This window comes from Corvus kubaryi, unplaced genomic scaffold, assembly GCF_017639235.1.
Source record: "Corvus kubaryi isolate FWS band 111438036 unplaced genomic scaffold, C.kubaryi_AGA036_p1.0 37249, whole genome shotgun sequence".
Lineage (NCBI taxonomy): Eukaryota > Metazoa > Chordata > Aves > Passeriformes > Corvidae > Corvus > Corvus kubaryi.
Genome location: NW_024581072.1, coordinates 1972584 through 1997735, shown reverse-complemented (window position 1 = coordinate 1997735; position 25152 = coordinate 1972584). Strand labels below are relative to the sequence as shown.

General features: G+C 43.3%; 1 protein-coding gene across 3 annotated transcripts in view; it reads right to left on the bottom strand.

Annotated features, from left to right (window-relative positions):
• ABCA1 (ATP binding cassette subfamily A member 1) overlaps positions 1-24274 on the bottom strand; it is a 92061-nt gene extending 67787 nt beyond the window's left edge. For 2 of the 3 annotated variants that reach the window (XM_042023422.1, XM_042023424.1), the window contains exons 1-3: positions 24162-24274; positions 9092-9235; positions 2888-2981 (exon numbers count right to left, since the gene is read on the bottom strand). In XM_042023422.1, the coding sequence (XP_041879356.1) occupies positions 2888-2981; positions 9092-9157 (160 nt within the window). In that variant the 5' untranslated portion in view covers positions 9158-9235; positions 24162-24274. Of the gene's footprint in view, positions 1-2887; positions 2982-9091; positions 9236-14824; positions 14918-24161 lie in introns of those variants that run through there. The other variant, XM_042023423.1, reaches the window with a different exon arrangement.
• Positions 24275-25152: the final 878 nt, after the last annotated feature.

The following is a 25152-nucleotide window of genomic DNA, read 5'->3' as shown; positions in this document are numbered from 1 at the left end:
GCCTTGTATAATCCTGCATGTTAGATAAGCTGTCAGGCTGCTTTTTGCAGTGAGCTCACTTCCTCACCCCTGCACTAGGAAGGAATCCTGGAAGAAGGTTGTGTCCCCTCCTCGGTACCTCAAAGCTCAAGACTTTGAGGATCAGATGCCCACTCTTCCCTCTGGTGTCTACCTCATCCTCCCAGCATGCCTGCTATCACTCAGGGGGCTGGCTCCTCCACTACCCCAAAGGAAGTACCAAAGGCCAAGAAAGAGGTATCAAAGCTGCTGAATTACAGCAAGAATGGTTAATGTACGTGGTTGAAGGAAGATGGGAATCTTATTAGCCCTCCCTGGAGAAAGCCAAGGACTCTGTGCAGGAGAAAGATGAAGGAAACTAAGGTTTATTGTTTCCAGTACCCAGGGAACCCTTGTTCCTAGTTCTCTGTTTAAAACAGAAGAGCTCTTTACCTGAGCTGTCTGACTTTCGTTTGATTTTCCTTTTTTTGTCCTTCTTGGCTGAGAGGCTTGGGGAGGAGGTGAGGGTAGAGGAAGAAGAAAAATGCTAAGACTTTCATATTCTTTTTGTAAAATTTCCCAGAGAATCACCTTCTCTGTCCTCCATGCCTTTCATTTTACATTGTTAGTAACTCCAAGAAAATGTTCAGAGCCAATACAGAAAGAGGAATGGCACACAAGAGTTTATAGTAACTTTTTACAGACAGTGATGCATGTAACAGCAGTTTCTCCAAGAGTAAAGCGGGAATCTGTTGGTTGTAAATCAGACGAGATACACAGAAAACAGAAAAGATAGTCACTTCTTGTCAGATTCTCTCCCTCCCACTCCCAATAAAGTGCATTTTGAATACCTTGAAGAGTCAGAGGAACAGAAAAGAAGAGCTCTACAAGACACAATCTAGCTCAATAACAATCTAAGATATCTTCTCTGACTGGTCTGGTGAAAGCCACGTAACTATCACTTCAAAGTTAATTGTTCCTCCATATTTTAGGAGGAAACTTCCTCACACTAAGCCCAGCCATTAGAAACAAGAAACCCTGACAACAGTCCAATTCTTGATTCTTCTCAAACAGGGAAAGAAAACTGAAAATTTTACTTTTTTGTTGAAAAAGACTATCACTAAAATACTGAGGCTATCTGGAGGCTACAAAGCACTTGCACACAGCTCTGCTACTGCTATCACCAGGCATTACCTACAAGTGATTTCAGAACAGCATAGAACACTGCCACTACAGAGAGCAATCCTACTTCCCTTAAGGCATCCACAGGGTTGCCAAAGAGTTCACCATGAACCCAAAAGCCTTCTTCTTTTCTATCTCTGCTCACAATGCAGCAAAAACTGCTTCACTTCACAGCACATCCACATCTGTCAGCATGAGTGAACGTTCAGTAAAACCAATCCAGACAACACAATTTAGAAACTTATTCGCAGAAACTCTTCAAAAAATGAAGAGGAATTAGCCATAAATGTGAATTAAAAATTACCAGATGCCCTACACTCTATAACTGCTGAGGACAATGTAAGAAGGCAGACAAAGCAATAACAGTCAACATAAATGGGAAGGAAAAAGGATTGCAGGTAAAAGACTCAAAACTATGCTTATGACAGCATGGTGCCAGAGCAAATATTTTATGAGAAGGCTACTGACTAGCAAGATCAATCTAAGTAGTTTTATGAAATCACAGCTCTTGCTAGGATTGATTTTATATGCAGCCCTGCCGTACCTGAAATAAACTACCATTGAGGCTGCTAGCTATTTATAACAACTGAGTAGAGTGCTTATTGCTTCTCTTCAGCTTCATGTGTTATTACAGGTATCTCTCCTAATGTCACTGTAACTTTCAGTCAGAAGAGGCAGTTCAAATACCATGTAAAGTATGAGATTTAAGGAAGCTTCAAGTGTGCTGTTGAATGCTGAAAAAAGCAAGTTAGGCAGCACATAGGACCAGCAGAGTCCAAAGTGTAATGGGAAACTGCAAACACTGACATCTCAGCTTTGAAAGACACCAGCTTGAACACCTAGCAAACAGCACAAAATGCCCCAGCCATTGCAAAGACAGGGTAAGTGCTGTAAAAGCAAGTTCTTTCCTCATTTTAAGAAAGAAACACCTCAGAGGGCCCTTCAGAAACATGTTTTGCTGACCCTTAAACCGTACCTTGCAGTAATCAGGCTAAGGAAAGATAAACAAAGAGCTCTTCCACAATCAGCTAATTGCAGTATGAAGCTATCACCAAACACAGTAAAACAACAGCATGTTGCTAACAAACAAGTCATGCTTCCTAAATCAAATGTCAACCAAAGAGGCCTATAGCCATTTATAAAGAACAAGCTTCCTTTGAAAGAAAAGCAGAAATTTGCCCATTTAGGGTGCAAAGAGAAAAGTAGAATTGTTTTTTCTCAGCAATGTATGACTGTTGAATCTACTAAAGGCAGAGCTGACACTGTAATGGCTAGAAGGAACAGAATGGCTCTTGTGCTCTTTAATGTGATACATTAATGCACTTTACTACCTGGAAACAAAATTGCTTTCTTAGCGATCAGAACACTGCATTCTTTTATGCTAAGTCACATACAGATCAAAAATGAAAAATAAGATACGGGTTCTGTGCAGGTTTTATAGATTTGTCACAGCTGTACAGCAAATTCTCAGGTAATATGAATACAAAATGAGAAACAGCAGGAAAAAGAGCAGCAGTGTACAGTCCTGGAGCAACATCATCAGTTAACTGCAGTTCCCGAGGTGGAAGCAAAGGAGTTATTAAATCCTCTTGCAGATTTCTGACTGAAGTATGGAACCACTGCTCTTTGCATCTTGCCAGCTGCATTATTACCTTCTAACCATGAAACAACAAGCATTCTGGGTACAGCTGCTGTGTTTGGTACTTACATTCATGCTGCTCATAGGGCGGATATGAAAGTCTTACAGAGATCAGGATAAAGAAGATAAACAGAGGCCAGGCAACTTCAATCAGCAGCTGGAACTGGAAACAATAAAGACAAAGTATTAAGACATTATATTCAAAATAAAGGTCAGAATAGAAGTTCTAGGACAATCCACTTGTAAGCCAGAACAGTTTTGTAAGCACTGTCTCTGCTGGTTAGAACTGTCTTTGCTTTGCCTATGCATTCCAGGATCAAGAAGTTTGTTCCTCCAGCTTCAGAGGATAATCTGCAAAGAATTAGTTTTTTCTCATTAACATGTGCCACTTATTCAACTAAAATGGATGTGCTAAAGGGCTATTTTTGGCTTCTTTTTATAGTTTTCTGTCCCCTTACTGAAAGAAACCTCCCAATCAATCTTTCTAGCAATAAGCTGAATTTTTTATCCCATTTTTTCAAGTAGTGGGGTACATGTATCCCATTCTCACAGTAGACCATTAAGCGTCTACCCTAACACATCAGACATGGAAACTGTGCTGATACATGCTATGCCAACTCTTTCAGTGGTGCAGAAATATATTGGTATCTAGAAAGCAGAGCTACTAAGATTAGGCTCATATCTAGTTTCTGTTCTAACGTATATTTTTTCCTGAAGGTAGGCAGCACCCACTGGTGCAGGTCATCTACAGAAAGGCAGTGAGTATCAGGTAAATAAAGAAAGAACTCTGTTATTTAGAGGGATGAGACAAGAAGAAAAACAGCGTGCTATTAAATACACAGCATTTCTTAGACAGAGAATTGAAGTGCAGAAAAATTCACTGAGATGTGTCACATCCCACAGAAGCACGTGGGAAAAGCAGCTCTCCAGCCGAGAGCTTCTGAGACACAAGCGAAGCTTCCCAGACTTGAGCTTCACTAGCCACACCCCTACTTTCCCACTCCAGAAAGACTGCCCAAACATTTATTTTCAGTGAGCTATGAGACAAGGAAAACCTGAAAGCTTTTTATGCTGCTACTTCATATTTTTCATCCATTAGGAGCAAGAGAACAGAGTGTTTCCCTGGTCAAGTGAAGAAAAATCTTTTCCACTTCTTTCCTGAAAAACTCAGTCTTTTCTAACAAGAGGTCTACATCATTCTCCTTAAAATCCAAAGTGTAAGACCTGCAACCCAGTGGGAGACAGAATCCCCACCCACAAACATGTTTTTCCATGTTCCATCCTTAACAGCTAAAATTGGACTCTTAAGACTCAGCACAAGGCACTCCATGCAAACTTTGAGGTCAGAGACTTCTAGGTGACTATGGTACCTCAACATGAGCTCACACTGTAAAAATAGGGCATTAAAACAAAGGTCACTTGATCCAGCAGAGGAAATGATGCAGGATGGCTTTTCCCAGATACCCTTAATAGCTGACATTAAACATCCAATAGGAGCTCTATCTAAAAGGCATAAAAATTGAGCATCAGTCTCCCAGGCACTCCTGGTAACAGTGCCAGTCTCTGCAAGATAATTTTGGGATATCGTTACCCATTGGATCCTGAGATTAGCTCAGCTGGTTAGAACCAGCTATGGTGCTAATAACACCAGGGTTGCTGACTCAATCCCTGTATGGGCCATTCACTTAGGAGTTGGGCTTGATGATCCTTATGGATCCCTTCCAACTCAGAATATTCTGTCATCTGTTATTTTCATGCCCACACTGTACAATTACCGGGTAAGAAACTCCACTGAGACCACACTAACAAAGGTGCCCGGAAGATGCCTCATATCTTTGGTCTCTTACTACAACAAACAATGTAGTGGCAGCACACACTCAGCCATTAACATTCACAGCCTGTTTCCTTCTGCATTAAACAGTGCTCTGGCTCCCAGAGATCAAAGATGGCTCCCAGAGATCAAAGATGCTCAGAGCGAGGACACTGACAACTTGTCTACTCCTTCTGTTTTCAGGATACTCTTATAGCGGCTGCCAGGATAACACAGCAGGACTTTTCCTCCTCTTCACAGAAAAGTGGCTATGAAACCAAGACAAGTCCATTCCCTCTTCCAGCATCAATGGTCATGCTCTTGCACATGTCACAGCCCTCTGCCACTGTGGCTGTAGGCAAGCAGCATGTACCCCAAGCAACTGCTGCTACACTGTTTGGGGAAGAGCACTGTCAGCTAGGCTTGTGGAGGCTTCCTGGGGGGACCGGTGTGGACAGATGGCCTCTCACAGCCCTGCAACTGCTACAGAACCAATGAGAAAATGCTGCCCTTGAGCTCAAGCCCTGGCTTGCTCACAGAAATATCAGCCCCAGCCATATGACACTGGGGGGGAGAGCAGTGCCCAAGCGGCCCTGTTGCTGAAGGGGGAACTGGCCACTTGCACACACAGCTCCTCTTCTGCACACCCAGTTACCGGTAACTACACTGTCATTAAGGTAAACACATGTGGGCTACATGCACAACACACCTAACTTGGCAGATTGACAAGCTCAGGGAGGACAGAGAAAGGAGGGAGGCAGCTCATACTGACCAAACTGCACCTTTACAGCTGAAGGCAGGTACCATAGCAGGCAGCAAAATGCTGCAAGTGAGACAGCTGGCAACTGCTGCACCAGCGGCTCACACAGGGACAAGATCAAAGGGTCAGCAGCATGTCTGCAGAGACTCCTCAGCAAGCCTCTTGTGCTGCTCAACAAAAACTGAGTTACCTTCCTTTGCTCCTAAAGGCCAGCAGGTTCCCTCCCCTGCCATGACAGCACTTTTCATCCACTGCAGCCTTTCCAGACAAGGACACAAAGATACTAAAAAGGGAACACTTCTCACTGAGCTTCATTTTAAGTGGATACTGAAAGATCAAGTCTTCTCAGCCACTTTTCTGCTGCAACTACTAGACCAGCCTGGTAAATAATGAAATTAATCTTCAAGCACCCAACCCCTCAGCTATCCCTGCTCCACCTGGAGTTGAAGTAGGAACATCCCGTTTGCACACAGCAGGTGAGTTCAGCTAGGAACAAATTTGTCCTAATTTTACCAAGGTTAATACCTAAAGCATGCCAAATTTATACCAGTTGCATGATGCAGGATGCCATTAAACACTGAGCTCTACATTGTGTCAACAGGAAATCTATTGAGCAAGACTATCACCCCATCCCACTGTCAACTCCCCTCCACACCTTTATGATCCAGTTTCAGTGCAGGGAGCTACCAGCAGCTGACCAGTCTCTCCATGCAACTTTGAGGTGTCTCCTCATTTGCAAGAAAGCAGGGAGAGAAATGTTTTTACACAGTGACCCCTGAACATGATTTTTCTTTCCTCTCTCCCCATGTGAGCTCTTTCCCCCCACTCCGGTGCTGTTGGAAGTTATCCAGTACAAAGTAACACTTGAACTGCACACGTCAGGGCGAGCTTTGAACCCAGCTTTCGCAATTCAGCCCAAACTCACAGCAGCCAACAAGGGGGTTCAGTGGGAAGCCAAGGCTAGCCCACACTTCTCGTGAGAAGAAGGGTAAGGATCAAACTATTTCTAGGCTACACCTTCAGTAAGTACAAATGGGAGAGAGCCTTCATCACCACAACCCAACTCAAGGACAATGATCTCCTACCAGGAAAGCAAAGAGATGAAAAACTGTGCAGCCATGATAACAGCATGGTGAAAAGAGATGTTCTGCTCCTTCTCTGCCATTTCCTGTTAAGTGGCCTTCCCCTCCTGACATCTTCAGGTAAAGCCCAAATGAGAACTGTTAATGAGAAAACCCCTACACAATTGAGGAGCCCCACAAAAACAAGCCGTGTCTCAGGCTTTCATTATTAACTGACTAACAGTCAGTGGGGAATAGAGATTCTGAGCAGTTTCATGCCCTCTGGGGTACTTGATGGGAAACCGGTACAGAAACCGCCAGAAGGCGCCAAGAAATAGCTGAGCAGATCCAAAAGGGTTAGCCTGCTGCATTTCTCTGGCACCACCGAAGGATATAATGCACCCCTGCTGCCCAGTCACAGCCCTGCGCCCAGCACAGCTACCTTGACATGACACAAGGTCTGCTAAACTCAGACCTCTTCACACCTGATGCAGTACTAGGGTTGTTTGGCCTGGAGAAACAGAGGCTCAGGGGAGACCTTATCCACTCTCTAAAACTACCTGAAAGGAGGTTGTAGGAAGAGGGAGGTTGTTCTCTTCTCCCAGGAAACAGTGACAGGACCAGAGGACATAGCCTCTAGCTGTGTCAGGGGTCAGGTCGGACATCAGGAACAGTTTTTTCACTGCAAGGGTGGTCAGGCATTGGAACAGGCTGCCCAGGGAGTAGGTGGAGCTGCTGTCCCTGGAAGTGTTCAAAAAAATGACTGGATATGGCACTTAGTGCTACAGTTTAGTTGGTGTGGTGGTGTTTGGACAAAGGCTGGATTTGATGATCTTGGAGGTCTTTTCCAACCACAATGACTATGATTCTATTATTTTCAGAAGATCCTACTGAAGAAAACCAAGCTATCATCCTCAGCATAAAATTCAGCTGCTCTGAAACACCCTCCTGGTTTACTCAGTTTAACATCACTCCAGAAAATCCTACAACATCCTAGAAATGCCCTACTTTCTAAAGGCAGTTTGGTAGTAGGCAAAAGTTAGACCTCTAGTAGCAAGGTAGGAAGAGTGCTTTTAGCTCTTAGAGCCTAGGTTACATGGGCAATAGCTGAGAAGAGACAATCTTAAGGAGCCACAGCCAGTCTTGAGACTACTTCCCCAGCTTCATTTGTAACATTTTTCTAAACCATAAGTCTGTTCACAAGGCCAGGATGTGACCCATACATCCAGAGAGCAGACAGCCTCACTCCTTGCAGTTGACACAGTCCATGACCTCTCTGGTGGGCAGTCCATGAGATCAAGACTCGTGAAAGGCAAAAACACACAAAACAAAAACTTTGTCATCACTGGCAGTTCTATAACCACAGATGTATACAGGAAAAGTCAAAGAGGCCATAAGCCCCCTTTGCCTGTTTTATTTAAGAATGGACTAATTCCAGTTCTGAATTCACTGGACCCAAGTCTTATAAAAACAAGCCTCAGACACCTGAGTGAATACTTCAGGGACTGTCACCATTACCAGTGGTGAATATGACAGCCTCCCCTCCCTCGTGACACTGAGTTACTAAAACAACACAACCCAACTGGCTGGCAGGCATCCTGACATTTGCAGGGTTCAAAAACCTTATCAGAGACCACTTTCCACTCACCACTTCAGTAACCCGTGTTCCATTCACATTCCCTACTGATACCTCCTCAAGGTCAGATCTAGCAGGCCAGATCCTCTGAACAAGCCTGTTGCACAAATCATGGCCTTGTCCAACACAGGTATTTCCTAAATCTCTAGAGGTCCAATACCATCTTTTCTCAGGCTTTTAGCTGTTTTCAAGAGTTATAGCATCCTATGAGGTGTCACTAAGCTAAAGGCAAAAGAATTTTAAGAACACCACATTGGATCCACACTCTTGTGTCCTTGTTATCACAAGGAGAAACTCTTCTTACATACTGTGTATTCTTAACAGGTAAATTTCCACACTGTTAACATATGGTGAGGACAGCATTTTAGCCACTCAGAAGACACCTTGGCAGGAAAACATCAGTTGCCTGGGTTTATCCTCATGCCGATACAGGAACATGCTTCCTGCCATCCATTTAATCTATAGCTTCTGCTGTAAAGTTACATAGCAGGTTTGGGATTCTCTCAATGATTTAAGTGACTGGAGATGTCTGCTATTGCCTCTGCCACTTCTGCCATTAGGAAATGGCAGGATTTTGTTGCTGTTGTTGCAACTTGCAGCATTCAAAAGCTTTTAGACTCACGGGCACATCCCTGCAGCCTGGCAATGCCTCACCCACAGAGTGGAGCAGGTCACAGTACAGGTTTTCATTTCACATCTTCCTTGCAGCACAGAGCAGTCATGCACCCTCCTCTCTGCCTGATCTGACATCAGTGTTTCAGTACTCCAACACTCTCACACTGGAATTCAGGACAGAAGTCTTGAGTGCCTTCAAGCCCTCTGGTTTCTGTCCACCCACCACTCTCTCCAATTTGAACAGGTTTTTCAAAGCCAGACCAGTTGCTCAGCCAGGAATCACTAGAGGAGGAACACTAAGTAAGATAGAGGATGTTTCCCTGTTGTTCTCGAAAAGTAAGCTACAAGACTACAACTTAAGATCCCAGAACACCCTTGGGCTAATACTTACAGTCTGTCTTCTTCTGTAGGTAAAGTTCTTCCATAGCAGCAACCCCAGCTGCGTCCAGAAAGCCATCTTCCTTCAGCAAAGCCTAGAAGCTCTCTTTGTGTAGCAGCAGCAGTACACAGTACAGATGTTGTGGCTAGGCATCAACTAGTGAAAGAAAAGAAAAACAAGAAAAAAGTTGGAAGGGAAAAGTTGTGTCATTCAAAACAGAAAAGGCAACAAGATAGGGAAAGACAAGAGGCTGCACTCTGTGACCTTGCAGCCCCCCCATGGAACACCCCACCATCTTCTTTCTTAGCCCATGGACTCCAGCCAAGTCTCATGGGTCTCAGTAAACTCAGATTCAGCTCACTGTTTCTTACCTCAAAGCTCCAAAGCACAAAATGAGGTTTGCAATACAACACTACTTTCTGCCCCAGAAATTCCAAGAGCAAGGATAGCCCCAAATGAGAAAAAATAACAAGCTTCGAAAAATGATTTAAAGACCCCTCTGAATAAGACTGAACCGTAAAATTCAATCCTTTTCCTTAAAGCCTCTTTCCATATTTACTTTTATAATGGTGAAAAGCCAGCTGCCAAATTAGGAAAGCCTTTGTTCGGAAGTCCAGTCAACACCACCACTCGGAAGAGAAAGTGCTGCGCATTTAACAGGCAAGGGAGAAATGTCCATTCCCTTGAAGGTAAGTGACTAAGAAGGACCCTACAGTTGTTCAAATTTAGATGAAGTACCTGGAAAATTGTTATTTAGTCAGTGCTCAGGTCTTGCAACCACCTGGCCTCCAACACTGTTGTGAATTAGGTGCACTGAGTGTGCGTCTCACTACAGTATGAGAGCTTAAAGGATTAAAAAATACATTAATCTCTTTGGTGGCGATTAATAAGAGCATAGTATAGGATTGGTACACATAGTCTTCCAGCACAGCTCAATCTTTAAGCTCTAGGATGAGCTTACACTACATTAGTTAAATTTAATTTTCCAGAATTAATTCAGCATATCTTAATTTACTTCTGAGTTTTAAGGCCACTTCAAATTAAGAGCAGTTTAAATCCTGAATAAGTGTCCACACAGGAACTTAGTTAATCCACATTAAATTGATTCTGATTTATGTACTTGAATACACTCTGTTAGCAGAATCAGCATTAAGAAGACAACTAGCAGTTGATTCAAACACACACCAAGAGAACCACTCTTTCCAACACCTGTTAAACTGGGAACACACACGCTTTTGATTCTGGTGTCCCACATAACAGTACCCTAGCCCTATGATTAAGAGTTGCATGTCTGATTGCAAACTGCATTGAAAAGATTCCAAAAAATCCACAAACATGCTAGGAACATAAGACTTCCTCAGGAAATGCTCTGACCAGTCCTACACCGGAGTAAGACTAATGAAAAATTCTGGATGTGAGCTTTGAGATGATGAACAATTGTGGTCTTCAAGTCTCACCAAAAGTAAATTCCATTATTGCAATGACTTGCAGATTAAAAACTTGTCTCTTAATAATATAGATCTGTTTTACAAAAAAAAATCTCCAACATGACTAACAAAAATAAAGCTGTTACACTGAGTTCTGTAGATGATTACACTGTAGTATTACAATAGGACAACAGTGCTCCTTAATGCCAGTACAGAGAACCAAAGAGCAGTAATAGATGCCCACGAAACCTTACAAACTGACCCTCATACCAGCACATGGGCAGCAGAGCATACAGTCAGTGTGGGCTCATTAACTTCTGCCAGATGCTGCTCTAACTCACTGACAGGACCTCCACAGATTCTCCTTCTCAGAGGAACGCCCAACTCGTCTGACAGGAGAGCCATCCTTCCCTGCCCAGTGCATCCTACTGGCTGGAGCACCCTGACACTCACACATTCCAGATGCATGCACATCTGGCTGGTAGACTGAATTCCCAGTTGTACTTAGAGCAAGGCAGTTGACAGGCTATTGGCATATCCACAGTAGGGAAAAAACCTGCCCTTTGTGGGGAATGTCAGAGGACAAATCCTGGCTAATGACTGCATCCACGCTCATGGACCCAAAGCACCCCACTGCTTACAGGCTTGGATATGGGAGGGGATGGGCTTTGAAACACTTCCATTGCATGTCAATGTTACATACCTAAAGCTGCAATCAACCTAGCAACAAAACTAGGTAGGGAATATTGTTACGTCTCCTTTGTACTACCTCCGCTGTGAAGTTTCTGCTTAGGATTTGGGAGATTTGGCAACACTTTTATTCACTCTGAAGAGAGTTACTACTTAATAGTACACAGGCACTCAGTGACCACAATTGTGTTACAAAAATCTTTTGACGAACACTAAGAGAATTGCTCTTTTCAAGCATTTTTCCACAAGGATACTGGTACTGCTCTGTAGGTCACAGACCTCCATTTGATTTGTCGCGCTGTCCACCATGCCACAAACCGGAAAATTTTCTGCCTAAGTCTAATCCTGCAGTCACTGTACAAGTTTGGCATACAGAAGTAGCGGACTGGAAGGGACTGTATAGCCTTCTACAGTCACTGGTAGTTATGCAACAGGTGGTTTGTATCTTCAGACGGGTGTTCAGAGTACCCACTCCACACCTCATGCTCAGGCCCCCAATACTGTTAGCTTTCCAAAAAACTGATTTCCAGTGCTTTCCAGCAATTAAAGCCAAACACCAAAATCTGTATGAATAAAGTGCCACAGGAAGAGTACAAAAAGGATCCCATGGAGAGTTGAAGAGACTTTTGGTGTTCTCATCAATGGAATTAGACCCTACTCCTGCACCTTAATACCCTGCACAGATGCAAAACAGAAGTCCAAGCAGTTTGTGGAATGAGCAAATCAAAGGGTAGCTGGTTTAACGCACATCAGTGTAAATTCAGACACTGATCCCTCGCAACTGCAGTCAGTTCCCAGGATACAGAACATGGAAATACTGCTTTATAGAAGTTGTAACATTCACATCACATTAGCAAACTGTAGTGAGCTAAGGGCACATATTTTATCATTTAACTCATCTCAGCTGACCAGCAGAAGCATGCACAGCCAGGAAGACTCAGCTGTGCCATCTGCTTGCACTTTAGCTCTCTGGAGTTTAGCTAACCTTTACTGAAAATAAAGCAAATTATCTGGCCTGTTCTGCCTGAACAAAAGTTTCAAAATACATAAAAATACTAACTTTTAAGGACTACCCAAATGCAGGCATACCAGCTAAGTCCCTGCATCAAAGTAGGGCATGGAGCCTAACAGGGGACTAATCCCCAAGAGCACAACACCTGAGCCTGAAGTGTATCCAGTTCTTCCAGCCATGCTGGGTGACAGCTGCAATGACACTGTATGCCCCAGTATCTGTTACAGACTGTGGAACAGGTTTGTTAGTAGTCACCTCTGATTTTCATCCACAGAGGCTGACATATTTGGTTTGCTGCTGACACAAGTTAACTTGAATGACTTGAATTCACTTGAATTACTAATCCATCAGAAAGCACTTAGCAAACTAATATCAGAGGAAAACAGCTTAGCATCCTTTCAGATGTTCTTCCAGCTCACAATAGGCAAGAACTGTAAGCCAGAGATGCAGAAAACTGATCAACCCAACACTTCCAGCTCAGAGTTGAAGTCCCACTGTATCACCACTTCGGACCAGTCTGGTAAGTTCAACATAGCTGGGAAATACAACCTGACATTTAGTACTGCTGTGCCAAAACTCTGTTAAGTTTCCAATGCAGGCTTTTACGTCTCACCTGTGTAAAACTGAGCCAAGAGCAGGTATCAGTGATCACTCCTGACACTCACCCAGAACTCCCTGAAGCAGTAATACTGCTTTCTGTCTAGAGTAAGAAAAGCTTCAGGAATTCATCCCCACAGCATTCGTTTTCCTGTGATATAAAGTACCACAGTACAACTCCCACATGCACAATTAAAGCACAGATTCCACGCACTTGTCCCATGGTCTGCCTTTGCAGAAGACTCCTTGCACACGACATTTCGCCCTGCTGCAGAAATCCTGCACAGCCTCCCGACCAATAGGGCTGCAATTTCATCTCATTTTCTGCAATTCAGAAAATTACTCAAGAGAAAGTTAGGCTACAGGGCAACCTCTGAAAATGATGACAATGAAACACATACTTTGGCCAGCCCTTTCTTTCTAGGAGGGTGTTAGACGCTATTTCAAACTAGAACGGCTGTTGAAAAGTCCATTAGCTGGTATACCAACAGTCTCCCGACCTAATCCCTGTTAAATAAATGTATTTTTACAGCTGTAGATTTAGAGAATAAAAAGCTCAAGTGGCATAAAATCCATTCCCCACCCCCTCACCTGGTGTCTGTACTAAGTAAACATAAAATAGCCTTCAAAAGCAGCTTTCTGCAAACAATGCAGCTGTTTGCTTTTTTTGGGAGGCAAAAAAACCTTTCCCCTAGAGAAGAAAAAATTAAATCACTATTTCAAGAGGGAACAAAGTGAACTTACCAAACCTTACGAAACTGGAACACTTCAGGGCTATGGCAAGACACTATAGGCAATTTAAACTAAGTCCTTGTCAGCAGAGCTAAAAAAGCTTTCACCAGTTGATGGAAGGCTCAGTGGCCTTCATGAAATAAGCTAGCAGCCTCCGTCCTCTCAGTCAGATTTTCCTTATCACGCAAGTTACCGCCACTGGCAACTCTCCACAGATCAAGTGGCGATGGAGAGCACCAATCTAACAGCTACATGTTATGAGCTACAAGAGCCAGGACTCTCCTTTCTCACAAGCAGACATGATCTAGCACTTCATGCTTCCTGCCCTAGACAAAAAATTTGTACATCTGCTTAACTCCAATAGATCTTGTCTACACAAGTATCAAGTCAAATGAGACTCATTTTGGAAGAAAATGAGCAACTAAAGCATAAACATCAGATTTCAGCAGAAATATAGTCGTCTTTATGAACACTGATAATATCTTGACATTTAACTTGTGTTAGGTAGTGTCAAGCTGCATGTTGTGAAGGAAACAATACCATGAGCCGTGTGAATTCTGCAAAGCCCAGATCTAGAGTCCCCCAGCGATAGGTATGCCATCAGTGGAAAGCAGATCCCTCTAACAATTGTGCATATGAAGGCAGGACAGAAGTGCCTGACTCATGAACTGACATTCTGAGCCACACAAGACAAACCACCAGAGGACTAGTGGCCTGGATGGGCATTAGTGTAACAGAGGTACAGACTAAGTCTAAAGTTGAGAACTAAATCCCCATCTCCTAAATCAAGGTCTAGTGCCTTGGCCACTTCTCTGCCAAACTCCAAGATTTCCTTTCTTCCAGCAGAGCAGCTGTAACCAGAACAAAAAAACAGTATTGATGCCAACTATGTTAAGATTAGGATAGATAAAGAGCAGCTTTGGGCAAACACAAGCAATTTTTTTGTTCTGCTGCTAGAGATCTAATTGGACATAAAACCTCCAGCAGAAACAGGCAGTGCATAAAGAACCAAAAGTAATGTCCATTCTGTGACAAAGTCACACTGAGCTTTCAAAACCCAAAGGAACAAATCTGACATTCCCACCTCTAAAACTTTCAAGCAGTCAAAAGACTCATGACATCTGCTGGAGCTCTAGGAAAGAGGGGAAACTGCCACCCGAACAATGACAATTCCATATAAATAACAGTACTGAACTTTTGAAGTAATCTTTTAACCCAAAGAGCCTGAAATAGGTTACAAGAAGGTGCCATAAAAAGCATTAACAGCACAGAGTTCAGGCAACTCACCTAAGGCCACAAGCAAGCAAAAGCAGAGATTAGAATGAAACCATCAGATCCCACACGTCTATCTCCTGGCTTAAGCCCTGCTAGAGTCTGTAGCAGTCACAACCAGTGCAGGATCAGCAGTGGAGGTGTGAGCTTTGGACCTACCAGCTCCTGCCTGGGACACAGGATCGTTATCAGTGGAGGCGCACAGACGCTAATAGCTGGTCTTTCATAACCTCCCCACAGAGGACATTTCTCTTCCTTTTAGCCAAACGAATACAGGACACAAAGTTTCTTATTCCTTCTCAAGAGTCCTTCAGTGAGAAGTGCTTTCCTCTTCAAAATCACCCAGGTCATGTCACAGAGTTTACGTCGACTCCTTGTTCCTAGCAATGTGACTGGAGAGCTTCTGGGTCAGAGGCAGGAATTTGATTAGGGTGACAAACAATATTTTACTGGCAGTTATTGGAAAGATCCTCCTACTGGTTTACTTCCCACACTGAGTACCTGGCCTAGAGTTAGGCAGTAAACAGGTTCTGGTCTTGTTCTCCAGTGTTTACTAATACTGAAGACAACTAGTACATGGCTTTCAACACAGCCATGCAGTTTAACTCATTGTTCCTCCTTGAGGAGCATGTAAAACTTGGTAAAAACCACCATTTAAAGGATAATACCAGAATATCAGGAAGCTGAGGAAACAGTCTCATGGAATACCTCTAGCAACCTGCCACCTCCGGTCCAAGACACGCAGCCTCTCACTCATCCACAGGACCCTTAAGGCAGCATGCACACAGCTACAAAACACAGAATAAATTATTTCACATTATTTTGTAAGGGGGCTCCAACTTCACAGAAGACTAGAGACAACCAATGGAAAGGGACTCCTTTCAGCACAGGCCAACAATAAAATACTTATTCACAACCTGCTCAAACTGCTGCTATGAAAACAACTAGACAGAACCCAAGCCAAATACTAGGTTCTGCTTGCTGCACTACGCACTACACAGAGAAGCAAGCCTGGATCTTGCTCTGACAACACTCAGGCTTAACATGTCATGTTAGGAGTGGAAATCTGGCTTCCCAACTCTTTAGGCAAAATGGCAAGGGGCATCTAAAGTTATTTAGTCTTGGCATGAGAACTGAGCAAATGGATATTTCATAAGTCAGAATATTATGTGCAGAGCTCTTCTGAATGCTCCACTGTGAACAGATGAGCAGATCATTTTGAAAGACCCAGCCCAGAATTAACACCATGAGCACTGACATTCCTGGCCCTAAACTCGTCAGAGTGTCTAACTTGCTTCTCCCGTCAAAGCCAAACTCCTAGGATGTATTTCTCAGATGCTGGTGGGCCTACCCTTACCAAGCAGAAATAAACCACATGTGATAGTTCCTCACAGAGGAAAGCACTAGCTTACAAACTACTCCATAATAAAGACTGGACTACATTTTTCAGAGTCCTCAGTGCCTCCTTTTAACATTTACACAGACACACATTTTCAAAAATGGCTGCTGCTTTACAACCTTCCCTTGTGATACAACGTGCCAAGTAATTTTGAAAAACCTGTCACAAGTCAGCAATATCTGCCTACCAGAACGACCACAACAACTGTCTGTCATGACTTTAGCGTGCTTACATGGCTCATTGATGAAAACAAGCACAACTCCAATGCAATGCAAGATGTCAAGTTTGCATGCACCATAGCTGGACTGACCCAAAAGAATGCACATGCAAGGGTCTGTGGCATGCACTTAGGCAAGAAGATTGCTTAAGTGTCAAGTTTAATACGCAAGATGAAATGCAGTAATCTATTTTACAAAAAAAATAGCTTCCACTAGAAGGTTGTGAAATACATGAAGCATTTCAACTTTCAACATTACACTGTGTCCCCTACTTTCCCTATGGAAGAAAAAAAAAAAGGCAAAAATCTAGTCCATTCTTCAGCAAAAACAAACATAAAATGTGATTTGCTTTATCACGGCCAATGTCCAAAAATCCATAGTCCATATTAGCAGATTTTGGTTTTTTGGCTCTCATAGAATGGCTCTTTTCTAGAGGAATGTAGAAATAATAGAACATCCTGCTAAAATAATAATTGCGACATCTCAGCTCAATTCATGCCATTAAGCTTTGATCTCTGAGCGAGTATAGTATTGTCAGCACACAGTCTGCAAAAAGCTGTGCTACACAGCCCCAGTCACTTTTTCCAGCTTTTGACACATCCGGTTTCAGGACAATATATCTGCAACTAGGAAAAAGGGGAAAGAATTTCACATTGCAAAAGGTACCTTTCTGCTTGGCAGCAACCACAACAGGGGGAAGGAAGACACAGCCTCCCAGAAGAAACCCACAAGCTCATACAGCGTTAGGACACAAAACACTTTCAATCACTACCCCTTCCACAGGACATCCTGGTCACTGAATCATTTATACTAATCAGCCAGGTAACTGGTTTTTAAAAGTGCAACACTGACAGGTGCTCCATGATCCTACTGCAGAGCCACTCAAGCATCACTGGCATATTTCTATCTTCTACTGCACAAAGTTATGAAGACTTGTAGCTTTGTCATCACATTCATAATGACTTTTTTGGAAAGGAGTGACTTCTCCTGTATCTTGCTTTTGTAACTTGCTGTTTATCTTGGAACAAGAGGAGGACACCAATGGTGTCCAAAACAAGATTAAACTGCAGTTTGAGATGTATGCCTGCCCTGTAACATCAAGAGAAACTGTAGTGTAATCTTCCTCTTCATCTTTGCCATTTGGGAACACCGTGCCATAAACCAGCGCATGTTTCCAGTAACAGAGCAGAACACAACATGTCTTACACTGTAGAAAATTTCACAGTGCCTTTGAGATTCAGAGACAAAGAATAAGCTGTCTGTTAAGCTTGGTATCTACACAACTGCACTGATATCTGTGGCACAGCTATAAGGAACAGCAAATGAAACAAAAATATCACTGAAATATGCAGAAAACCATCAGCCAAGAAAAAGCCTCTAGCACAATGGAAGGAAATGACACTGACGAAAGAAAGCAACAAACTGGCAAAGTTAGTATTTAGCAGCCATTGTCAGCTTGAGTAGAGGTGGAGTCTGTAAAGCCAACAACAGATACGGCTACAAGACCTCAGCTCCCATGTGGCTACCATCCAACTCTGCTGATACGGAAGATGGTAATACACTAAAGTGATAAAGAGACACCCAAATACTTTCGAAATCAGTGAGTGTCAGCTATGAAGAAGAATGAATTGCTGATCAGTCTTGGCAACCCATAGAGACTTCAATAATCACTTTATCCCTAAAGTTATAACTTCATCTCTAAAGTTATTCACAGAAGAATATGAAAATAGCTGGCACATGGGATAAGGTGGCCTGCATACTTGCTGAGTCAGGTGTGGCACAGGGCAGTTAGCTCGGAGCACTGCCAGAAAGTGTGTGCCAATCTTCCCATTTTGCCTGATCCACAGAGCAAACAGGTGTTACTCACACATTCTACTCTTCAGCTCCAGCTGTACCTCTGCTGTTGCAGCTTCAGTCCTTAGGGTGAGCGTGGCAGTTAAAGCCATGCAAAGCAGGCTAATGTATGCCTAATTCAACATCATATACAGACATATCCAGGAAAGATATTGTTCAAGTATGCCTAATTCAACATCATATACAGACATATCCAGGAAAGATATTGTTCAAGTCCTAAGCTACATCTCACAATGCAGAAGCATTTTCAGGACAGAGCTCCATCAGTTTGCTCCTAAAGCTTCAAGGGACCAAGCACAGAACTGAAGAGCTGTGCTTGACTGAATTTCAGCCAAATGACTTCAAACAGAAAACACTTCAGGCAAGTGCAGAAGTAGCATGAAATGGGAAAAGCAATAAGCTTACAAGAGAGCAAGGTCAGCAAAAAGAAATGTTGCAAGTTTTTTTACGGATATAGGATCCAAAACATACCTTTTTTATGTTAAGTTTAGAATATCCTTAATGGTGCTGAGAAAGTTCCACTGAAGCCAAAGCACACTCCAACAGACAACCCCATTTTGCAGTTATGTCTGGTTTTATATATGAACATAATTGGGAGGATAGATGTAGAGATGTGAATATAAGAAGAGTATGTCACAAGAACAAGGAATGCAGCTCTGGGAGACACAGCTGGCAATCAGGAGAATAAAAAAAGAAATTATCTGGGAAAAATAAAATCTGTAGAAATCTGAAAACAGATGGTGTACAGGTGATTGCATCAGTTTGTTAGAAGAAAGAAGCAAGTCCAGATCTCTCCAAACACAGTAGAAAAACTCCTATTGCTTACTTTAGCATGAATATTTAAATACAGGTTTGAGAGAGATGGAAACAAAGGAGTAAGAACTGCTACTCTGATTTAATAGGGTAAAGAATAATTAAAATATCTAAAATACCTTAAAACAAATAAATTCAATAAAAAGCACTTTTCCCATTGGCAGAACAAAAATACAAATGCAGGATCCACTAATTCAGTTTATTAAATAAGAATACTGCATTCAGAGGAAGAGTAGATTTTGAACTTTGGTTCCTGTACTAGTACCAGAAAGAAATGTCCATGGATCTGCACTCAGAAAAGCTCAGTACTGCTTTATTGTTTGGATGAGGAAAGTTCTGGAGTTTCTTAAAGTTTGGTCCTAACTGTTTTTATTGGCAGTCGTAGCCAAACTCTCGTTGCAGGAGTATAATTAAAATAATAGGAAGAGAAAAAAAGCCACCAATAGATCCCCTGAATATCAATATACTCCTCATGAATACAGCTGTCAGAGAAAAAGAACATTTATGGTAACTTGCTTGTTTCTTTTTAAGGCACAAAAATTCACCTGTAAAAACAGGCATATCTCTAAAAATATTGGACTTAAAACCAGGTTGCTGTCACTAGCAACACAGCCTGAAGTCTTTAAAAAAAGATGTGTTACCTGCTGAATGTGAGAAGAAACATACTTTGACTTCTACCATAAAGAATGTAAACTTTGGTCATGCCATTATTATAACAATGGTGAAAGCAGCTGAGAGGAAACAGTCAAGTCACCACAAGAAGGGCAGACATGTTGATAACCAGGTTTTCCTGGTCCCTAACCTTGCACTTGTTACCTACATCACCAAAACTGCTGCTCCAAGACCTTCCACATGGCCTAATTTTGACCTTTACTAGGCTAACAAGTACTATGCTAATGAATATTAGCTGCATGGCTTGCTTGCTTGCTTGCTCCCAGTAACAACCATTCATTTGGAAACAAGCTAGTGAAACTGCAAACTGTTTCAGAGAGTCAAGCAAGCAGAGCGCTAACAGATTTTGGCCACCTCTGTTTTCCACACAGCCCTGTCTGCTATTTGATAAAAAGGAAACCAGATCCCCAGAATGATCTCTGAACTGTGTGGTAAAAGGCTCTAACTTTGTTCCTTCACAGAGAATAACCTTGCTATCTACCCCAAGTCAGAACAGTCTTGGAAAGGCTCTCTTGCTTTCCTTTTTCTGTCCAACTCCAATTGTTCTCTAACAAAGTCAGCATAACACAAACCAAGCTCACTGCTTTAGACAGAGCTCTGCTAAGCAACACTCCTCCAGAAAAAAAACAGAAGAGAAAAAAGGTCAGCTTGTATGTGGATACTTATACCATTCAAACTGACATCCATTTTTATTATGTATGATCAGGCTTTTTTTGCTAATGACCCAACAAATAAAGATCTGAATGCTCCCATTTTTCCTACAGTGTTAGCCTCTTGTGTCAGGAAAGCTGCATCAACAGTTTTCCATCCTACTCTATGTCTCTCTCAGTCCTTGAAACAAGCAAAAATACTTTTTCTCCCCATCACAAATGCTGAAACAGACAGGACCAGCTTTGCTGCCACCTATTTCAAAGAAAGGGAACAGGGTACTTCAGGTACTCCATTCAGTAGTTTTAGTCATGGTATTTCTTCTGAATTACCTGTACGACTTTCTGCAGTCAATACAAGCAAGACATGTAGCTAGAGAATGAGACATTTTAACTTTTTTTTGTGGTGATCATCTTTTAAACACTATAAACAGAGTCTTGCCATGTTATTTCTTATCTATACTCTTACTATCAGTAACTGCAGATGTGCATGCTCATCAACTACACAAAAAAAAGTTTCAAGCATTCAGAATTCAAATCCTCAGCTGTCATAAATATGAAATAATCTTAGAGAGAGTGAATTTGTGCCATGCCAGACCTGGAGAAAGCAGGCAGAGTCCCCAGCAGCCTCAGATGATCAAGGAAAATACATCTTATGTATAAAATGTGTTTTGCTAAACACAGTAAACCCTGACTCTAGCTCCTCTCACAGGAGTCATCAAGAATAACCAGCCTAAGAGAAACATAACAATGTTTGGTTAACCATAGCCCCTGGACTTATTTCAGGATTTGGTGTGTTGCCCAGCCTAGAAGACCTATATAAACACTGAGGGTGCCTGCTTCAAGGTTACTCAAACAAAGTGGTAATTTGGGTCCCTCTCTGCTCCCTTCTGTCATCATCTTTGTGCCGGCACCAGTGCTCCCAAAGCCATGAGAAGACTCTGAACACAGGATGCTGGGGTGAAAAAACAAAAACAGCAGGCAAAGAGACTTTGCTCTCAATTACTAACCCTGGGTTGGTGAATTCCAGTGCCAGCACAAAGGATGAAACAGACAGGGAGAGAAAAGAACAGGCAGACCAGGGGAAATGAAGCAGGTCCATTACCAGCAACCTTCAATTACTCTGGATTAAAGTTCTAGAGAAACCACACCCTAAGAAATACTGTGCCTGCATAGTGCAATGCACATAAAAAACACTAGCAGAGCTGATCATATTTGGCCACAGACGGATGAGTTCAGTACAAATCCTCCTTCTGCTCTGTCTTTGTGAGTCTAACTCTGCCAAGGTGAACTCACTGGTGAGAGAACAGGCTTGCAGAGATGTAGGCAAGGGAAGGCTTGCCTTCTAAAACATGTGTATTACACTTGATTAACAGGTGAGAATGCTTCAACCCAGAATCTGCATAAGCAAAGTGACAGCAGATCTTCTAAGTCACTAAGGCTTACTCCTGATCCACAGAAGACTAGTTTACCCTCATATAGAGAGGGAGAAGTTCAGCCTAAGGAGTGTTACAGAAAAGGCCGCTCCTGGAAAAAAGGCCAAAATAAGTTTACTGACCTTTTTTTAAGCTAATGGTATTTCATCTTCAGTAGTTCAGCATTTGACCAGGAGTTACTCTTTATATACACAATGATGTTATGTACCAAATCTGGTGCCAGATCAAGTCTCTGATCACACCAATACAGCACTGAGTGATGTCTGGGTTTGAAAAAAATTTAGTATTACAAAAATGTTTGCTAGCAGCTGCATGTGGCACACTGATTTATAAATGTGCCTCAACATCACTGTATGAAGAGATCATTAAGAAACTTCCAACATACCTGCTTGCACTGCTATGCAGCTCTATTCAGAGGAAATTTGGAACTAATATCCAAAAGATTACCATGACTCCTGGAAACCTTACATATAGCTGCACCCAAGGTGTTTATGTCACGTAACTACCATATGGCTACATGCCCTTCAGAAACAACTTATCAGGGGAAAGTTACTGTGAACAGTTTTGGGCTAGCTGCTGGATTCCTACACTCTAATGTCAAAGTACAGCAAATTGAGATCTCCTTCAGCCCAGAGGCCAGCTCGTAACCCCCTCCGAACACCTATAATGGGCATAAAAAACCCATGATTTTTATTACTTAATGCATTAATAATGCATATTATTAAGCATTCCCAACTTACCAGGTTCAACTTAAATTCTACCATGCAAGGCTTGTGTTCCATGCTACCAAACTTATATCCCCATCTTTTTTGTTAAGGGTTGACTTCTAATTTACACCATAATCAGCCCTACCAAATTATGATCATGGGAAACAAGGTGCTTCATGTCATGAGCGAAGGCATCAAACTCCTGCCCATACCAGATATGGACTGTATCACACAACTCTTACATAAATTAAAATTCAAATTCACACAATGAAGACCCACCAACACCATTTTTATCTGTTATATCAGTAAAACACTGCAGAGTCCCAAGTGCTACCCACTTAGCTTCATATCCTACTGTGTCATCACAGAATCACACACTGATTTGAGTGACAGAAAAGTGACAGCACACTTTGCCATTCCCACTTGTTAGGGAATCAAGCTGTGCCACAAGCACCAAGCACAAAAAGCATTTGCACTGTATGTTTACTACCATGACCCCCTTTCAAAACCGAGCAAGACTGCTCCATTACAATAGCCTTTCGACAGCAGGCTTGACCATCTGTTGTTAATGGAACATCCCCAGGACATGGCTGTTCTCTGCAGTAAAACTCATATCCAAAAGTGAAAATAAATTTTAATGCATTAACCCATTACAGTGATTTTCAAAAAAGTTCAACTCATTTAAATTTAATTTAGAAGATGTTTACACCCCTCTGGCTTCAGTGAGGTCTATTCCAACACACTTAAAATCAACTTTGGTCCTTTAAGTATGTTTTTGTACAGACTTTAAAATCTCCAAGGCAAACAGCTTGGGGGAAACGGGACACTTCTGGTTAAAACCAGGCAAAAACAGGGTTTAATACCAACTTTTAATTTAGAATCAGAGTATCATTCCAGGCACGTTTTAAGCATCTGGGCTGCTGTGCAGCTCCAGTCTTTTGTAACAGCCTGATGACAGGTTGCAGCGTAGCACTCCAGACTTCACAACAGTCTGGCACGCAGCAGCATGGTTTGTTGCATGCAACTGAGCCTCCTGCCCATCACAAAGGCAGCCAGATCGATTTTTTATTTTTACACTCCCCCCATCCCAAGGCCCTCCCCTTATCCCACGCCCGCGACTTCACAGGAGTCACGTAGGAGTGAAGGGGACGAAAACCCTCCCGTTATCTTCTAGCACCCACCGGGGCTGGGAGAGGCAGCGGTAAGGTGAGCCACCCTCCGTGAGCGCTGCCAAGTCACAGTCGCCTCGCTCAGGCTAAGCTAAATTAAAATAACAAATTTTTAAAAAATAAGCACACACAACCACGCCCCTCCCACACACACAAACACTCTTAGCGCCTTTCCGATCCCCCGCTACGCCGTAAACCATCCCCCGAGCCGCGCTCCCGCCAGGCTGGGCACAGAGAGAGAGTGGCACCACGCCGGAAGACAAAAACCCCAAAACAGTAAGAAAACAAACAAATTAAAAAACCAAAACAATAACAGAAACACACACACACACACTCATTTGCGTTTTTCCTCTCGCTTTGTGCCGCCTGTTCCAGGCGGAGCGGGGACAAGTGGGAAGCCTCCCCGACAGCTGCCCGCGATGCGTCCCCCCGCCTACCTCCCCGGCCGGCAGCCGCCGTCGGTCCCGAGGGGAGCCGCCGCCGGCTCCGCGCCACGATCCCGTCCGGCTCCGCTCGCGGCCCCGACGCCGGCCCCGCTGCCGCTACCGGGCGCCCCCGCCCGCAGTGCCTCTTATAGGGCGGCGCGGAGCTGCCCCTGGCGGGCCAGCCCGCCCCTTCCACGGCCGGGGCCGCCCCCCACACTGCTTTTCCCCTCCCCCTGGGGTCTTCGCTCTGTCGCCTTTTCTCTTTGCTCTTTCCGTTCTTCTTTTCCCCCCTCTCCTGTCCTCCGCGCCCCTTTTTTTTTTTATTTTCCCTCGGCAGCCGCTGCTGTTGGGGGTGGGGGAGGGTGCGGCGATTTGCATGTGGGAGTGCACCGTGCAGCCAAAAACAAACTGCGGGGATGGGTATGTTTGATCCGGCCTTGCACGGCGGGACGGCATTCTGTGTGCTGCCCTCGGTCGCTGCTTTTTATGAAACTTCGCGCTCCCAGGTGCGTCGAGAAGCATCCCAGCCCCTCGCGTTGCCTCCCGCCCCTACCCCCCGGGCGTCCCTTCCTGGGGACTGTGGGAAGAAAGAGCAGAAACCCGGGCACGGAGTTACCTGCGAGGTGACTGTGCTCCAGCCGCCCACGTCTCGAGGCCTGCACCGCTCCCCGCATCTCCTGAGCTGAGCCGGTACAAACTGGGCGCAGATCCGTCCTCAGCTGTACAGCTGCTGAGGTACTGAGTGTACCAACAGTGTTGGCCTGAAAGAAATCAATCAATAACAGTTTCAACAGGACCAGACGTCCTGTACTCCATGTCACTTGTGGCAATAAAAAGGCAAGGAACTGTGAAATGTAACACTTGGATACATAGCCTCAAATAAGGATGAATTCAGTTGTGTCAGTTTATGGAGAAATTTACAACTAGTCACAAACTTTATGAAAACAAATCTCAATTTATTTTTAATAGTTCACAGCAAGCTGATTTGCTCCAAATACAAAAT